Source organism: Salmo trutta, chromosome 21 (assembly GCF_901001165.1).
Source record: "Salmo trutta chromosome 21, fSalTru1.1, whole genome shotgun sequence".
Taxonomy (NCBI): Eukaryota; Metazoa; Chordata; class Actinopteri; order Salmoniformes; family Salmonidae; genus Salmo; species Salmo trutta.
In genome coordinates this window covers 36,553,913-36,570,264 of record NC_042977.1, presented here as the reverse complement: position 1 = coordinate 36,570,264, position 16,352 = coordinate 36,553,913, and the positions used below count along the sequence as shown (strand labels likewise).

Here is a 16,352-nt window from a genome sequence, read left to right as displayed (position 1 = left end):
AGCAGCTACGGAGAGCGTGATCAGACAGTTGTCTGGAACAGCTGGTGCTCTCATGCATGCTTCAGTGTTGCTTGCCTCGAAGCGAACATAAAAGGCATTTAGCTCATCTCGTAGGCTCGTGTCACTGAGCAGCTCGCGGCTGGGTTTCCCTTTGTAGTCCAGAATAGTTTGCAAGCCCTGCCACATCCGACGAGTGTCAGAGACGGTGTAGTAGGATTCAGTCTTAGTCCTGTACTGATGGTTTGTCTGAGGGCATTGAGCGAGTCACTGGTACTTCCTGCTTTAGTTTTTGCTTGTAAGCAGGAATCAGGTCAGATTTGCCAAATGGAGGGCGAGGGACAGCTTTGTATGCGTCTCTGTGTGTGGAGTAAATTTGGTCTAGTTTTTTTCCCTCTGTTTGCACGTGACATGCTGGTAAAAATGAGGTAAAACGTATGTAGGTTTTACTGCATTAAAGTCCGTGACCACTAGGAGCGGCGCTTCTGGATGAGCATTTTCTTGTTTGCTTATGGCCTTCTACAGTTCGTTGAGTGCAGTCTTAGTGCCAGCATCGGTTTGTGGTGATAAATAGACGGCTACGAATAATATAGATGAAAACTCTCTTGGTAGATAGTGTGGTCTACATCTTACCATGAGGTACTCTTCCTCAGGCGAGCAATACCTTCAGACTTCTTTAATATTAGACATCGCACACCAGCTGTTATTGACAAATAGACACACACACCCACCCCTCTTCTAACCAGACATAGCTGTTCTGTCCTTCCGATGCACGGAAAACCCAGCCAGCTCTATATTATCCATGTCGTCGTTCAGCCACGACTCGTGAAACATAAGATATTACAGTTTTTAATGTCCCGTTGGTAGAATAATCTCGAACGGCGTGATTGCATTTTGGCCAATAGAACGGATGGTAGAGGCGGGATACCCACTCTCCAACGAATTGTCACAAGGCACCCCGATCTCCGCCCCCTGTATTTCCGTCTTTCCTTCACACGAATGACGGGGATTAGTGCCTGGTCTCGGGGTAGCAGTATATCCTTCTCGGCGGATTCATTAAAGAAAATATCTTCATCCAGTTTGAGGTGAGTTGTCGCTGTTATGATATCCAGAAGCTCTTTTCGGTCATAAGAGACGGAAGCAGCAGCATTATGTACAAAATAAACAAACAATGAGAAAAAATGTACAAAATAGCACAGTTGGTTAGGAGCCCGTAAAATGGTAGCCATCCCCTCCGGCACCATTATCCAAAGGTAGCCAACATAATTTCCCAGCCCTAGAGAATGTTTGCTCTTAAACCCACTGGAAGCCATTTCACAGTAAGGGCTCTTTTCAATCTGTATCTGTTACAGATTGTGCAATATACATTTATCCTCTCTTGGGTAGGGGCATTATTTTGACGTCCGGATGTAAAGCGTGCCCAAAGTAAACTGCCTGTTACTCAGGTCCAGAAGCTAGGATAGGCATATAATTAGATTTGACTAGAAAACACTCAAAAGTTTCTAAAACTGTTAAAATTATGTCTGTGAGTATAACAGAACTGATATGGCAGGCGAAACCCTGAGGACAAACCATCCCCCAAAAAAAGATTTCAGCCTACCATTATTTTCAATGGCTTTAACTTTTATTATAAGGCCAAGTCCTCCCAGATTGCAGTTCCTAGGACTTCCACTAGATGTCAACAGTCTTTAGAAAGAGTTTCAGGCTGGTTTTTGGAAAAATGACCCAGAAATTGTAGTTTTTCTAGGTGGCTCCCATTTTGGCTGTAGTATTTCCAACCGCATAGAAGAGTTCTTTAGGATTTTTCTCCGGTAAAGACAATAACGATTCTCCGTCTTAAATGTGATCGTTTATTTACGTATTAGAGTACCTAAGGTTTGATTATAAATGTTGTTTGACTTGTTTGGAAAAGTTTATTAGTAACGTTTGGGATTCATTTTGTATGCATTTTGATGGAGGGAAACTGGGTGGATTATTGACTGAAGCGGGCCAGCTAAACTGAGTTTTTATGGATATAAAGAAGGATATTATCGAACAAAAGGACCATTTGTGATGTAACTGGGACCTTTTGGAGTGCCAACAGAAGAAGATCATCAAAGGTAAGGCATTTCTTATATCGCTATTTCTGACTTTCTTGTCGCACCTGCCTGGTTGAAATATGTTTTTCATGTGTTTGTATGCGGGGCGCTGTCCTCAGATAATCACATGGTTTGCTTTCGCCGTAAAGCCTTTTTGAAATCTGACACAGTGGCTGGATTAACAAGAAGTTAAGCTTTATTTTGATTTATTACACTTCTGATTTTATGAAAGTTAAATATTTATAGTACTGTCGTTTGAATTTCGCGCTCTGCAATTTCACCGGATGTTGGCCAGATGGGACGCTACCATCCCACCTGCCCATAAGAAGTTAAAAGTCATTTAAGATTGAGCCAAAATATTCAGCATTTACCGTGAATGTAGTCTCCACTCACACAGGAACATTACCTTTAAATAAAAATCATTCTGTAGCGCTGTACGCCTACTCTGTACGCCTATGTAGTTAGTCCATTAAAAATCTGCCGTTTCCAGCTACAATAGTCATTTACAACATGAACAATGTCTACACTGTATTTCTGATCAATGTGATGTTAGATTAAATGGACAAAAAAATGTGCTTTTCTTTCAAAAACAAGGACATTTCTAAGTGACCCCAAACGTTTGAACGGTAGTGTAGTTTACTTAATAAAAACCTATAAAAAATGTATTGTCATTTCGCTCCAGTTGTAGCCAAGGATACTCCGCACTCACTACTTTACCTCAGATGCCAACGAATGTCAGTGAATGACGAAGCCTTTAAGAGAGGAATTGAGTTATTCCGACTAAGTAGTGAGGCTGCCTTCATCGTAAGAATCTCCTAATGTGGCTGTTATCGGCTGTATGTGCAGGGCAGGCAACTGTCTCGTGAGCCCTAAGCGGCAGCCAAAATGGAGCAGTTGCTATGGCTACTCACATGCAGAGATGATATCTGCAGAGCTGATTTCTGCGTGTAAAAATGAGCACGGGATGGAATAGGAGTGATTTTTATTGGGCGGGACAGGAAAATTCCGGCGTTATAGAACTGTTGCAGGATCAAGACTGTACAGTAAAAAAATTGACAGGACAAGAAGGGACAGGAATGGATTTTCACTCCTGTGCCAACCTCAACCATACTGTACTGAGACATTGCAGGTGTTATGATGAGATTGGTTGGGAAAAGGGGTGGGGGTTCTATTGTATCGACTGTAAGTATGCATTTTATACATTTGCATGCGATACTGTATTATATCTGTACACTGCACTGTAGGTGATTACATGAGAATGGTGGCACAAGGTGGAAAGGAGAGACCCTTAGATTGATTGACAGGAGGTACGTAAAAACATATATGCCTTGGGCACTCATGTGATAACAGTACGTATGTGTGTTACAGTATATATAGCGAGGATGTCCTCCCTACCCTCTGTGCTGATCTCTCGACAACGGACAAGGTCACTCTTGTTGCCCACGAGGATGATGGGAGTGTGGGGCAGTGACTCCCTGAGGATGAGGCGGAGCTGTGCAGTGCGCTGGAAACTCCTCCTGTCAGTCACCGAGAACACCAGGACAACCACCTCACACTGCAGCGTGGACAGGTCCTGCATCACACACACACACACGCACACACACACACACACACACACACACACACACACACACACACACACACACACACACACACACACACACACACACACACACACACACACACACACACACACACACACACACATTAATGACACTGATACACGCTTGTTCTCTTCTCAATAACCTACCTTTTGTTTATATAAACATATTTAGCATTTTTTTATGTTTTGTTGGATAGCGTAGAGACTGAGAGAAAGAAAGGTAAAGAGTGGGCTGGATTCAAACCCAGGCAAACATGTATACTGACCACCACACCACCCAGGCTACAACCTACCTTGTTTTAATGTATGTAACATAATGAACGCTTATATCAGAGGGAGGATTTAAGATGATTATTGTGCCAGTTCTTATCCCTCACCACCTGGCATAAAGCTTATTTTAATCCTACTTTACGTTCTCTGCTGAGTGGACTCACAGGGGCTTTGTCCTAAATCCAACACAACACATTGTGCCCTTGTGAACTTCCTGATTCAGTTTGAAGCTTCTGACCCTTTTAGTGGTGGCCACTGTGGTGAAACACAAGCACTGTTTCACTGGGCTTAAATGATGTCTCCCTCCCTCTAGTCCTGGCCTGTATAGTAAACTGTGGCTCTGGAGGACAGGCCTCTCTGATTCACTCACTCACTCACTCAGGCACACAGAAGGAGAAGAGCTGCCAGCCCCCTCTCTTAACCCACCATAGCCAGCCCTGTCTGCCTGTGTCTGCCTGTGTCTGCCTGTGTCTGTTTCGGTCTGTGTGCCCTAGATCCACATGGATCTGAAGGTACATTTCAGCCCTCTGGAGAGACTCCGCCTGAAAAATTCCCAGCTCCTACAAGCCAAAGAGGATTGTACCCCACAGCAGGGAATCCATGGTCTCCGGAACCCACTCCATCTCTCTCCGGAGGAGGGAGGGGAGTTAGCGGCGCGGAAGTGAGCCTGGCCACCTGTCACCGTCTGGGCTTGGTGCAAGGGGAGGAGAGGGGAGGGATGAGAGACGGGTGGAGTGGAGGGGGATGAGAGGAGGGAGGAGATGGGGTAGTGGAGTGGGACTAGCAGGCTTTGTGGAGCAGGGAGAGACAGCCACTAATCTTTGTAAGCAGCCAAGAGAAACACGGCCACGTCGGAGAAGGATGGGCGGTGTCATGACAGAGAGCTCTCCAGGGTAACTGTGACAAAAATAAAAGAGCTTTCCATCAGTGGGATGCTTGATAACTTAACACTGTGTTTGTCTTCTAGTCAGTCAGCTCTTCTTTGTTCTGTTCCACTCAGACCATCTGTCATGGTATACTGCCCTACACACACACACACACACACACACACACACACACACACACACAAAACGTTTTTTTTTACAGCTTGCATACGTGTACTACACTCTCACATGCCCACACTAATGCACACATATACTCAAAGTGAGCTTGTGAGAGTCCAGTAACTTGTCACTTAGCGTATGTCCCCATATAATCACCAAAGATTATTGATGCGCCAGGGCCTCCTGAGTAAAAGCCATAAACAGAAACAACTGAAACCTGATGTTTTCACCATGAATCTCATTCAGGATAATGTGTAAATGCAATGCAGGAAAACGGTGAATATACATGACATTAGACATCATTTTGTCAAATATGTTTTGAAGTTAAAAGTATATATATATTATATATTTTTTTTTTACAAAGAAAGCTGAATTATTTCCAATGCATTTCTAGACATACAGTTGACTTGTATGCTTAGCCTCTCTGATGAAAGATTCCAAAAGAAAATTAAATTCTTTCTCTTACTGTATATTAGTCTCTCCAAGACAGTCTGCATTCTCCTCCTGTGGTCCATTGTTCTTATTTTAAATGTGTGTAGTTCTGTTCTTGTCTATTAGTGTTCTGTATGATGTAATGTTTCATGTTTCATGTAGACCCCAGGAAGAGTAGCTGCTTCTTCAGCAATAGCTGAATGAACTACCAAATACTGTGTCCCATGTTAAACTCTGAACTCTGTAAAAACCACTCATATCTATTTGTTCTAAAGCCACTTCTTAACAAAAACAAGATGAGTTATGAGTTCAAAATAAAGCAGCTTACAGCCTGTACATGGAAAACAGTTCAGAAAGCACCCCTCATTACACCTATTCACACACACACACACACACACACACACACACACACACACACACACACACACACACACACACACACACACACACACACACACACACACACACACCCCGTCCAGCACCACAAGAGAATAAAGAGGTCAAGAGAATGATGAATGGAGCGGGAGAGGAGTGGAGACAGAGATAGATAGGCCCAGAGACCTTCCTCTGGCTGAGGAGTCAAAATCTGATAATTGGACGTAGAGCTTAAGTGGTGTTGAGGGCTGAGTTGGTTTCTTGGGGTATTGAGGGGTCACACCCCTCCGGACAGACATTATAGAGGCCATCTGGCCAGCTCTGGCTGCGGCCGTACACACACACCACAGATATACACAACAATAGATACTGACTGCTCTATTCAGACACACAACAATAGATACTGACCCCTCTATTCAGACACACACAACAATAGATACTGACCCCTCTATTCAGACACACAACAATAAATACTGACCCCTTTTTCATACACACACAACAATAGATACTGACCCCTCTGTTCAGACGCACACATCAATAGATACTGACCCCTCTGTTCAGACACACACAACAATAGATACTGACCCCTTTGTTCAGGCACACACAACAGTAGATACTGACCCCTCTGTTCAGACAAAGAATAAAAATATTAACTGACCCCTCTGTTCAGGCACTGTCACGACTCCTACCGAAGGTGGCTCCCCCTCCTGCTCGGGTGGCGCTCGGCGGTCGTCATCACCGGCCTACTAGCTGCCACTGATTCCCTTTTTTCCCCCCCTTTCCGTTATTGTTTCCACCTGTTCTGTGTTGGGCTGATTTACTGGGCTATTTTAGCCAGTAGGCCTGCCTGCTCTGTGTGTGGGATTATTGTTCTGTATTTTTGGCTTGTGTTCACGCTATATGTGTTTAGGTGCTAGTGCGTGGTTTGCGCCAACCATCTTCTGTCCCCTGTGTTTGGGGCACTTTGGTTTTGTGTGCGCTCAGTATAGCTGTTGGGGTGGCTTGTGTTTCGCCATTGTGTTCATTAAAAGCCACTAGCCTGTATTCTCTGCTTCCTGCGCTTGACTCCTCACCCACTACGCCCAAGCCTTACAGGCACACACAACAGTAGATACTGACCCCTCTGTTCAGACACACACAACAATATTAACTGACCCCTTTATTCAGACACAGACAACAATAGATACTGACCCCTCTGTTCAGACACAGACAACAATAGATACTGACCCCTCTATGCAGACAGACATACACAACAATAGATACTGACCCCTCTATTCAGACACACACAACAATAGATACTGACCCCTCTATTCAGACACACACAACACTGCTCTACATACAAACTCAGCAAAAAAAGAAACGTCCCTTTCTTAATTCGTAAAAATCTAAATAACTTCACAGATCTTCATTGTAAAGGGTTTAAACACTGTTTCCCAACAATTAATGAACATGCACCTGTGGAACGGTCGTTAAGACACTAACAGCTTACAGATGGTAGGCAATTGAGGTCACAGTTATGAAAACTTAGGACACTAATGAGGCCTTACTACTGACTCTGACCCAGACCTCCACACACCACCAGCGCATGACTTGGACATAAATAGGTGCCGGTACTCAATTTGGGTGCCGGTAATGTTTATATTTAGGTGCAGGAGCTCCACAATATTCTACAAGAGGTGTTTTTCATTTTAGCCCTTGGGATCCATCCACACCGGCTCACTTTTTTTTATTTTTTTTTATTGTTGTCGATCACTTGTTTTCTTTGGTGAAAATAAATGAAACTAAAATTAAACTAAACGAGCTCCAGCAGTAGAAAATGTGAGGTGCCGGTACTCGGCCCCGGTGAGCTCCTGCCCAAGCCAGTCAGTGCACAGCACCAAATCACACACATCCTTGTCTCCTTACAAGATAGCTACCGTGTACTGGCCTACTTCGATTGGCCTCGGAGTGCTTCCAAGGTTTTCTACCATAAATGTTGCACTTTACACTTGTCAAATAATTATAGACACTTGCAGCAGACAGACAGTGTATTTCGATAGGCTTGCCAGTGCAGTAATGAATGGCTCTACACTGAGATCCATTCGCTCACAGCTGGCTCATACCTCCAGCATCGAAAAAGCCTGGTGGTGCATACAGGTGTGGTCAGCCTGTTAATAGAGAGAGGAAGTGCTAGAGAACCAACCCACAACCATCAAACACATCCCACTGGCCCTGAAAGATGGTGGCTGATTGTCTGCATGAGTGATCTACACGGAAGATGGCAAATAGTACAGTAGAGGACATCCAGGTCCTGGCCAAGCATGTGCCAGCTATTTTAGGAAGCTGGATGACTTATTTAAGCCTGACGTCAAGACTCCCAGTCCCAGGGCTAGCTGAAGAGAAGCTCGGAGCGCTGCTGTGTGTGTGTAGATTCTCTGAGCGCTTTGTGTGTGTGTGTATTCTGAAATGTTCTGTGATGATGTGGCTGTATGGCTGCTGATAGTGTAGGACTCAGTTGGTTTGACATGGAAGAAGGTACAACTAGCAACAGGTGTGAATCAGCTGGGAACCAAGGAACCACTCTAAAATCCCAATCTAGTTTTTCTAAATGTTTTATTATCCTAATAAAATACTCCAGATAATTGGTTGGGTTATGATGAGGCACATGCAGCTACAGTAAAACCAGAGGTTCCTACCGACAATGGGAGCCAGAAGCTTTGTAGCCCACTGCTTCTACAACTACATGATGTAATCCATGTTGGGGATTTGTTCAGTCCACTGGTCACCATGGTAACCTGGGGAGGGTGGAGCACAGATGGAATAGGGAACTAGCTAGAGTTAGGCAAAATCCTCTGGGGCCAGTGCACACTGCACGTATGCTACACATACAAGTACGCACACCCACAATTCGTTGCAGTCCTGCTGCTGTCAGGGTCAATGTGGCATCAGCAGTGAAAGAAGGGTGTTGGTGGGTATGTGTGTGTGTGTATGTGTATGTGTGTTGGGGCGAGCGGGAGCTGGTCCAGTCTGCTCTCTCTCCTTACTGCTGCTGGGCTGGAGCCGCTCCAAACCCCACTGGCCTGCTCATGTTGCCATGGCTTAACACCTGCACTTGTATAAACATGCAGAGAATAACACATGTAATTGACTTTCAGAGAGATTTTAACTACACTAAAAAAGGGTCAGTTCTGAGTAAGAAAGGGAGCACACAAATGAGAGGGGCAAGAGAGAAGGAGAGAGAGAGGATATGGATTTTAAGATGAAAACTGCATTGTTGGTTAAGGGCTTGTAAGTAAGCATTTCACTGTAAGGTCTACACCTGTTGTATTTGGCGCATGTGACAAATACAATTTGATTATATTTTTTGTAGAAAAGAGGTAAATCAGGGAAAAGATGGAGGGAGGAGAAAGAGACAGCTTTACTGAAAAAAGCAAGACCAGAGAGATAAAAAGAGGTGAAAGAAAGCTTGAAAGTTGATTCCCTTTTAGAGAAATGCCTTAAAATAGAGTTCCCCTGAGCGAGACGACACTACCGATGTAAAAAAAACATTTTTCTTTAACGTTACAGCCTTATTCTAAAATGGATTAAATTGTGTTTCCCCCCGTCATCAATCTACACACAATACCCCACAATGACAAAGCAAAAACAGGTTTTTAGATATTTCTGCAAATTGCTGGGCACACCTGTTTTTGGGGAGTTTCTCCCATTCTTCTCTGCAGATCCTCTCAAGCTCTGTCAGGTTGGATGGCGAGTGTCGCTGCACAGCTATTTTCAAGTCTCTCCAGAGACGTTTGATTGGGTTCAATTCCGGGCTCTGGCTGGACCACTCAAGGACATTCAGAGACTTGTCCCGAAGCCACTCCTGCGTTGTCTTAGCTGTGTGCTTAGGGTTGTTGTTCTGTTGGAAGGTGAGGTCCTGAGCACTCTGGAGCAGGTTTTCATCAAGGATCTCTCTGTACTTTGCTCTGTTCATCTTTCCCTCAATCCTGAATAGACTCCCAGTTCCTGCCACTGAAAAACATCCCCACAGTATGATGCTGCCACCACCAGGTTTCCTCCAGACGTGATGCTTGGTATTCAGGCCAGAGTTCAATCTTGGTTTTATCAGACCAGATAATCTTGTTTCTCATGGTCAGAGTCCTTTAGGTGCAATTTGGCAACTCCAAGCGGGCTGTCATGTGCCTTTTACTGAGGAGTGGCTTCCGTCTGGCCACTCTACCATAAAGGCCTGATTGGTGGAGTGCTTCAAAGATGGTTGTCCTTCTGAAAGGTTCTCCTATCTCCACAGAGGAACTCTGGACCTCTGTCAGAGTGACCATCAGGTTCTTGATCACCTCCCTTAACCAAGGCCCTTTTCCCCCGATTTCTCAGTTTGGTTGGGCGGCCAGCTCTAGGAAGAGTCTTGGTGGTTCCAAACTTCTTCCATTTAATAATGATGGAAGCCACTGTGTTCTTGGGGGCTTTCAATGCTGCAGACATTTTTTGGTACCCTTCTCCAGATCTGTGCCTTGACATAATCCTGTCTCGGAGCTCTACGGACAATTCCTTCGACCTCATGGCTCGGTTTTTGGGAAGAGTGAAGAAGCGACTCCGGGATGCTGGCCTTCTAGGCAGAGTTCCTCTGTCCAGTGTCTGTGTTCTTTTGCCCATCTTAATCTTTTCATTTTATTGGCCAGTCTGAGATATGGCTTTTTTTTGCAACTCTGCCTAGAAGGCCAGCATCCCGGATTCGCCTCTTCACTGTTGATTTTGAAACTGGTGTTTTGCGGGTACTATTTATTGAAGGTGCCAGTTGAGGACTTGTGAGGCGTCTGTTTCTCAAACTAGACACTCTAATGTACTTGTCGTCTTGCTCAGTTGTGCACTGGGGCCTCCCACTCCTCTTTCTATTCTGGTTAGAGCCAGTTTGCGCTGTTCTGTGAAGGGAGTAGTACACAGCGTTGTACGAGATCTTCAGTTTCTTGGCAATTTCTCGCATGGAATAGCCTTCATTTCTCAGAACAAGAATAGACTGACGAGTTTCAGTAGAAAGGTCTTTGTTTCTGGCCATTTTGAGCTTGTAATCGAACCCACAAATGCTGATGCTCCAGATACTCAATTAGTCTAAAGAAGGCCAGTTTTATTGCTTCTTTAATCAGAACAACAGTTTTCAGCTGTGCTAACATAATTGCAAAGAGCTTTCTAATGATCAATTAGCCTTTTAAAATGATAAACTTGGATTAGCTAACACAATGTGCTGTTGGAACACAGGAGTGATGGTTGCTGATAATGGGCCTCTGTGCGCCTATGTAGATATTCCGTTAAAAAAATCTGCCGTTTCCAGTTACAATAGTCATTTACAACATTAACAATGTCTACTCTGTATTTCTGATTAATTTGATGTTATTTTAATGGACAATTTTTTTTTGCTTTTCTTTCAAAAACAACGAAATATCTAAGTGACCCCAAACTTCTGAACGGTAGTGTACATTTGCTAAAATTTGTCATTATGGGGTATTGTGTGTAGATGGATGAGGAAAAACATTAATTTAATTAATTTTAGAATAAGGCTGTAATGTAACAAATTCTGGAAAAAGTCAAGGGGTCTGAATACTTTCTGAAGGCACTGTGCTGTATCTACCTCAATTACCTCATACCCCTAAACATTGGCTCGTTACTGGTACCCCGTGCATAGCCAGGTTATCGTTACTCATTATGTATTTATTACACCCGTTATTATTTTTCTATTATTTCTCTTTTTTTCTCCCTGCATTGTTGGGAAGGGCCCGAAAGTAAGCATTTCACTGTCTGTCTACACATGTTTTTGTCATGAAGCATGTCACAAACACTATTTTCTTTTATTGGATGCAGGATCTTAATTTAAACCAGTTTGTTACAGCAGGAAAATCATTCTGCAACAGGAAATGGGAATTATTATGGGGATTATAATTCATGGACATTTTTGTATGGGTTGACACATTTTTCCTAAGGGAAAATCAAGTCTGACATTTCATAGTGGAAATTACTAAAACTTGTCTAGCCTTTTTATACCTCAAATACACTACACGTTTTAAATGTCCTGTATTTCAGGAAAGTTGTCCTGCAACAGGGTGATAAAATTAAGATCCTACATCTGTAGGTTTAAATAATTCAGACTTAGTAAACTAGGGAGTCCTCCTGGACATCTGGTATAAAGTCCATGTGTACACACTACAGCATTGAGTGTACCATCATCATAGAAGGCTATTACCTGGTTAATATTAGACTATTACCAAGTGTACTTTATCATAATGAAATCGTCAGTGCCCCCCCCCCAAAAAAAATATTTCAATAGGACAAAACAATCTCATTCTAAGATCATTCAAAATCCCTTCCAAATTCTGCCAGAAAAGAGAGGACTGTACGCATTCAGGCTATTTATCATGTAATTTATCATGTAATTTATCTATTTATCATATAATGAAGCAAATCATCTGCATTACCACCCTCCAAATATTTGTACTCAGACAGAAATTGGAGCAAATCACATGAATGTGAAAGCAATTTCAAGTTATCTAAGTAAGAGCTAAAAATGGCTAAAAGTCAAATAATCTGTGGCTGCCACTGTCTCCGCGTGGCTTATCTATTCAAAATGTAGCGGCATGAACAGGAATGCAATCAGTGTCATAAAGGCAAAGTGAATTACATTCAGAGAGAAAGAGAGAGAGAGACCAAGACAAGACAGACAGTACAGAGAGAAGTAGTTGAACATATAGACAGTAGTAGAATGACAGTGTAGAGCAGTGGTGTCAAACTCATTCCATGAAGGGCTGAATGTCTGCTGGTTTTTGTTATTTTCATTCAATTTGGGTCCAATTAAGGCCTAGACAACCAGGTGAGGGGAGTTTGTAACTAATCAGTGACCTTAGTTGATCAATCAAGTACAAGGGAGGAATGAAAACCCGCAGACACTTGTCCCCCCGTGGAATGAGTTTTGACACCTGCGGTGTAGAGAATGCCTTAAATACCTGTTTCCAGTTGTCATAAATGATGACTGAACTCTCCTCATCGTCAACTGACACTGTGCGCTCGTAGCCTTCTCCTGTAACCAAACATGACACATGAACATACACAACAATACTTCCACATAAAGTGATACACAAACACATGATAACACACACTCACAAATGGTTTGAGTTGAGCCTATTGATTAAAGTTAACCGAGGCCTATGTCTGGTATTACACAATGGTAGGCTGAGGAGTTGGAAGCACACACAGATATGGGACAAGGTTATGGTAGCCTACAGTACGGTGGCCCACATAGAGCATTAAGGTTCCAGAAATAGCTATGTTGCAAATACCTTGACTTGCCAGGATTCTAGGAACCATAATGAATACTTTGTGGTCTGACTCTTCATGACATGTCTCTGGCAGCACCACTTACAGAGCAGTGTGCCCATCACTCTGCTGGAGCATTGATTGGTTGAGTGATTGGCCCAAGACTGCTGTTATTATCACCCTGACCTTTCAGACAGCCTAGTGACACAGAGTGCTTTTTTGGTTTATCTTGTAATTTCTCTGCCTTTAGAGTGCACTCAGAAAATGGGAAAAGTAACTCTCAACCTCACGAATCAGAATGATGTTGGTATTTTGTGGCGGCTGACATAACGCGATTGACATAAAGTAGATACCACGTGCACACTGCACACACACCCACTACAATCCACACACGCACGCACACACACAAATATACACACACATTGAAGAACTTTACCACAGGCTGTTTCAGAGTCCACCGACAGAGATCTGTCTGACAGTCCAGCCAGGGACAGAGCCAGCGATGATTTTCCAACCCCATTCTGCCCAAGTAGTACGATCCTTATAGCACTCCCATGATACCCCTCCACCGCCTGACCAAATGATTCATCCTGGCAAACAGTGTCACTGATTGGCAGTGTGGATGGTTCGTCAATCCCTGGTATCCAATCACGGTCCTCTGATACGGCCTCCTCCCGCCTCAGCTGGTGCTTGATTGGTAGAGGTGTGCTTCCTCTTCTCAGAGGGGGAGCGGTGGTAAGAAACATACTGTACTGAGAGAGACAAAAAAATAGGTAGTGAGTACACGCCCCAAAGGACATGACCCTTATGAGCATGGAGCTGAGTGAATGTTAATGCAGGAGAAGAAGAGTTACATTTGACACAAATAGTTGACACAGTAGGCCTACTACTATGGAAGCAAAGGCTGCGTTTAGACACTAATTGGTCTTCTGACCAATCAGATCAGCTCCACGGCTTTCGTGGAGTGAAATGTAACGATGCTTCGTGGGGGGCGGTTGTTGATGTGTGCAGAGGGTCCCTGGTTCAAGCCCAGGTTGGGGCGAGGACAGGGATGGAAGCAAGACTGTTACAATGGGACTCTGGGATGCATTAGCAGAAAATAGGTCCAGAACATAAATGTCCATGAGCCCTCCTGCATGTCACACACAAAAGCAGATAGACATGTCTACAGTAAGCTATGGGCTCTATGCACGCAAAACGTAAACACATACACCTACGTATAGGCCTACATAAACCTTTGTGTGTGTGTGCATATGCAAACACACACACACACACACACACACACACACACACAGTATAGATACTTCAGTGTTCTCTGGTTTCAACAACAACTAAAGCCATCAGTTTGTGTTCCTGGGAGCATTCAGTGTGTGTACTGCAGCAGATCAGTCAGATGACCGCCATCAATATTAATACAGCAATTCATCTAGCTGGAGCACTCACCCTGGGAGCCAGAAAACAGCCAGCAAACAGCCAGCACAGAGCCAGGAGCAGGTGTACCTGTGGCTGAGCTCCACTCGGTGACACACAGGGATAGAGTGTATTGCTGGACTCAGACACAGTACCAATAAGAGTAATTGAAAGGGTGCAATTAATTAATCATGGTCTTTGTTGTCAAGGAGATGCAGGAGAGCAATAAAGACAGACACAGAGAAGGACCGACTGACAGGTGAGAAACTAGGTCAAACCGTAACACAGACAACATTGGGCAATAACAAAATACTACAGTTCAATACTGTAGGCCTACAGGCAATGCTTTGTTGCTATACTTCTGTTTGCTCATGTTATTACCACTGTAGAACATACATTGCTCTGGCTGCTAGGCTACTGTTGGTGGTGTTGCCACTATAGTGTAATTATTAGACCCACTATTATTTCGCCCACTGATGATCACATTTTAGTTTCGAATTCAACATGTCGAGTAATTATACAGTAAAAACATCATAATAATGATCCTAATTTATGATAGAAGAGAGATGAGCCTGCTTATTAAACAAATACTAATTGATGTGTCCGCACCTTTCGGGAAGACAACAGACAACTCGGATTGAGAGTGTGAGTTGTGCGCGTAAACATAGTGACAGCTTGTCAGCGTGCACGTGCTACTAGAATTCCACATATCGCGAAGCTCCCAAGCCGGCTCCGTAGTCTTTCCGCTGAAGACGTTATGTAGCATACATCGCACCGGTATGTAGCTTAAAGATGCAATTTGTTATAGTCTACTGAACTCAAAGAAAACGTTTGGCACATAAAAACAGTGAGGTCAGTGCTGACATTTTTTTGTCACCTTACCTGGTCAGTCATCGTGTTAAATTCTTCCTCTATTTTTCACAAATAAAGTCCCTAATTGCGACCACAATCCATGTCAAGTCATTTGCGCTCGGGAAGTATGGATGAGAGAGAACAAAATAACCGCACCAAATATCAATTAACATTGCGAAACCATTCCCCGGCTGGTAATTCCTCCCGAAGCCCCTTGGTCTCGATGTGTAGGTATTGATCGAAGAAGAGTGCAGAGCATATGAATAGGTAGCCTGGTCTACACCTGCGTTTGGGTGTTATGAATAAGCGGCCCTTCTTGTGCACAGAAAAAAACGTTAGCACGCCCCCTTCTCATCCTCTTGTCCCAACGCCCAAGAATGCCCTTAGTGTATACCTGAGCTACACAGCTCATCTCTCTCTCCCCCACTCTCTTTCTCTCTCGCTCTCTTTCAATTCAATTCAAGGGCTTTATTGGCAAGGGAAACATATGTTAACATTGCCAAAACAGTGAAGTAGATAATAAACAAAGGTGAACTAAACAATAAAAATGAACAGTGAATATTACGGTCACGGAAGTTGAAAAATAATAAAGCCATTTTAAATGTCATATGTCTATATGCAGTGTTGTAATGATGTGCAAATAGTAAAAGTACAAAAGGGAAAATAAATAAACAAATATGGGTTGTATTTACAATGGTGTTTGTTCTTCACTTGTTGCCCTTTTCTTGTGGCAACAGGTTACACATTTTGCTGCTGTGATGGCACACTGGTATTTCACCCAATAGATATGGGAGTTTATCAAAATTGGGTTTGTTTTCGAATTCTTTGTGGATCTGTATAATCTGAGGGAAATATGTGTCTCTAATATGGTCATACATTTGGCAGGAGGTTAGGAAGTGCAGCTCAGGTTCCACCTCATTTTGTGGGCAGTGTGCACATAGCCTGTCTTCTCTTGAGAGCCAGGTCTGCCTACGGTGGCCTTTCTCAATAGCAAGGCTATGCTCACTGAGTCTGTAC

The 16,352-nt window shown here is 43.5% G+C and overlaps 1 protein-coding gene across 1 annotated transcript in view; it reads right to left on the bottom strand.

Moving 5' to 3' along the window:
* The window catches only part of LOC115157333 (GTP-binding protein REM 2-like), a 31,045-nt gene extending 15,338 nt beyond the window's left edge, over positions 1-15,707 (bottom strand). Inside the window, exons 1-4 of the mRNA XM_029705504.1 lie at positions 15,366-15,707; positions 13,510-13,825; positions 12,764-12,837; positions 3,471-3,648 (exon numbers count right to left, since the gene is read on the bottom strand). Of these exons, the coding sequence (XP_029561364.1) occupies positions 3,471-3,648; positions 12,764-12,837; positions 13,510-13,825; positions 15,366-15,377 (580 nt within the window). The 5' untranslated portion in view covers positions 15,378-15,707. The remainder of the gene's footprint in view (positions 1-3,470; positions 3,649-12,763; positions 12,838-13,509; positions 13,826-15,365) is intronic.
* Between the last annotated feature and the right edge of the window lie 645 nt (positions 15,708-16,352).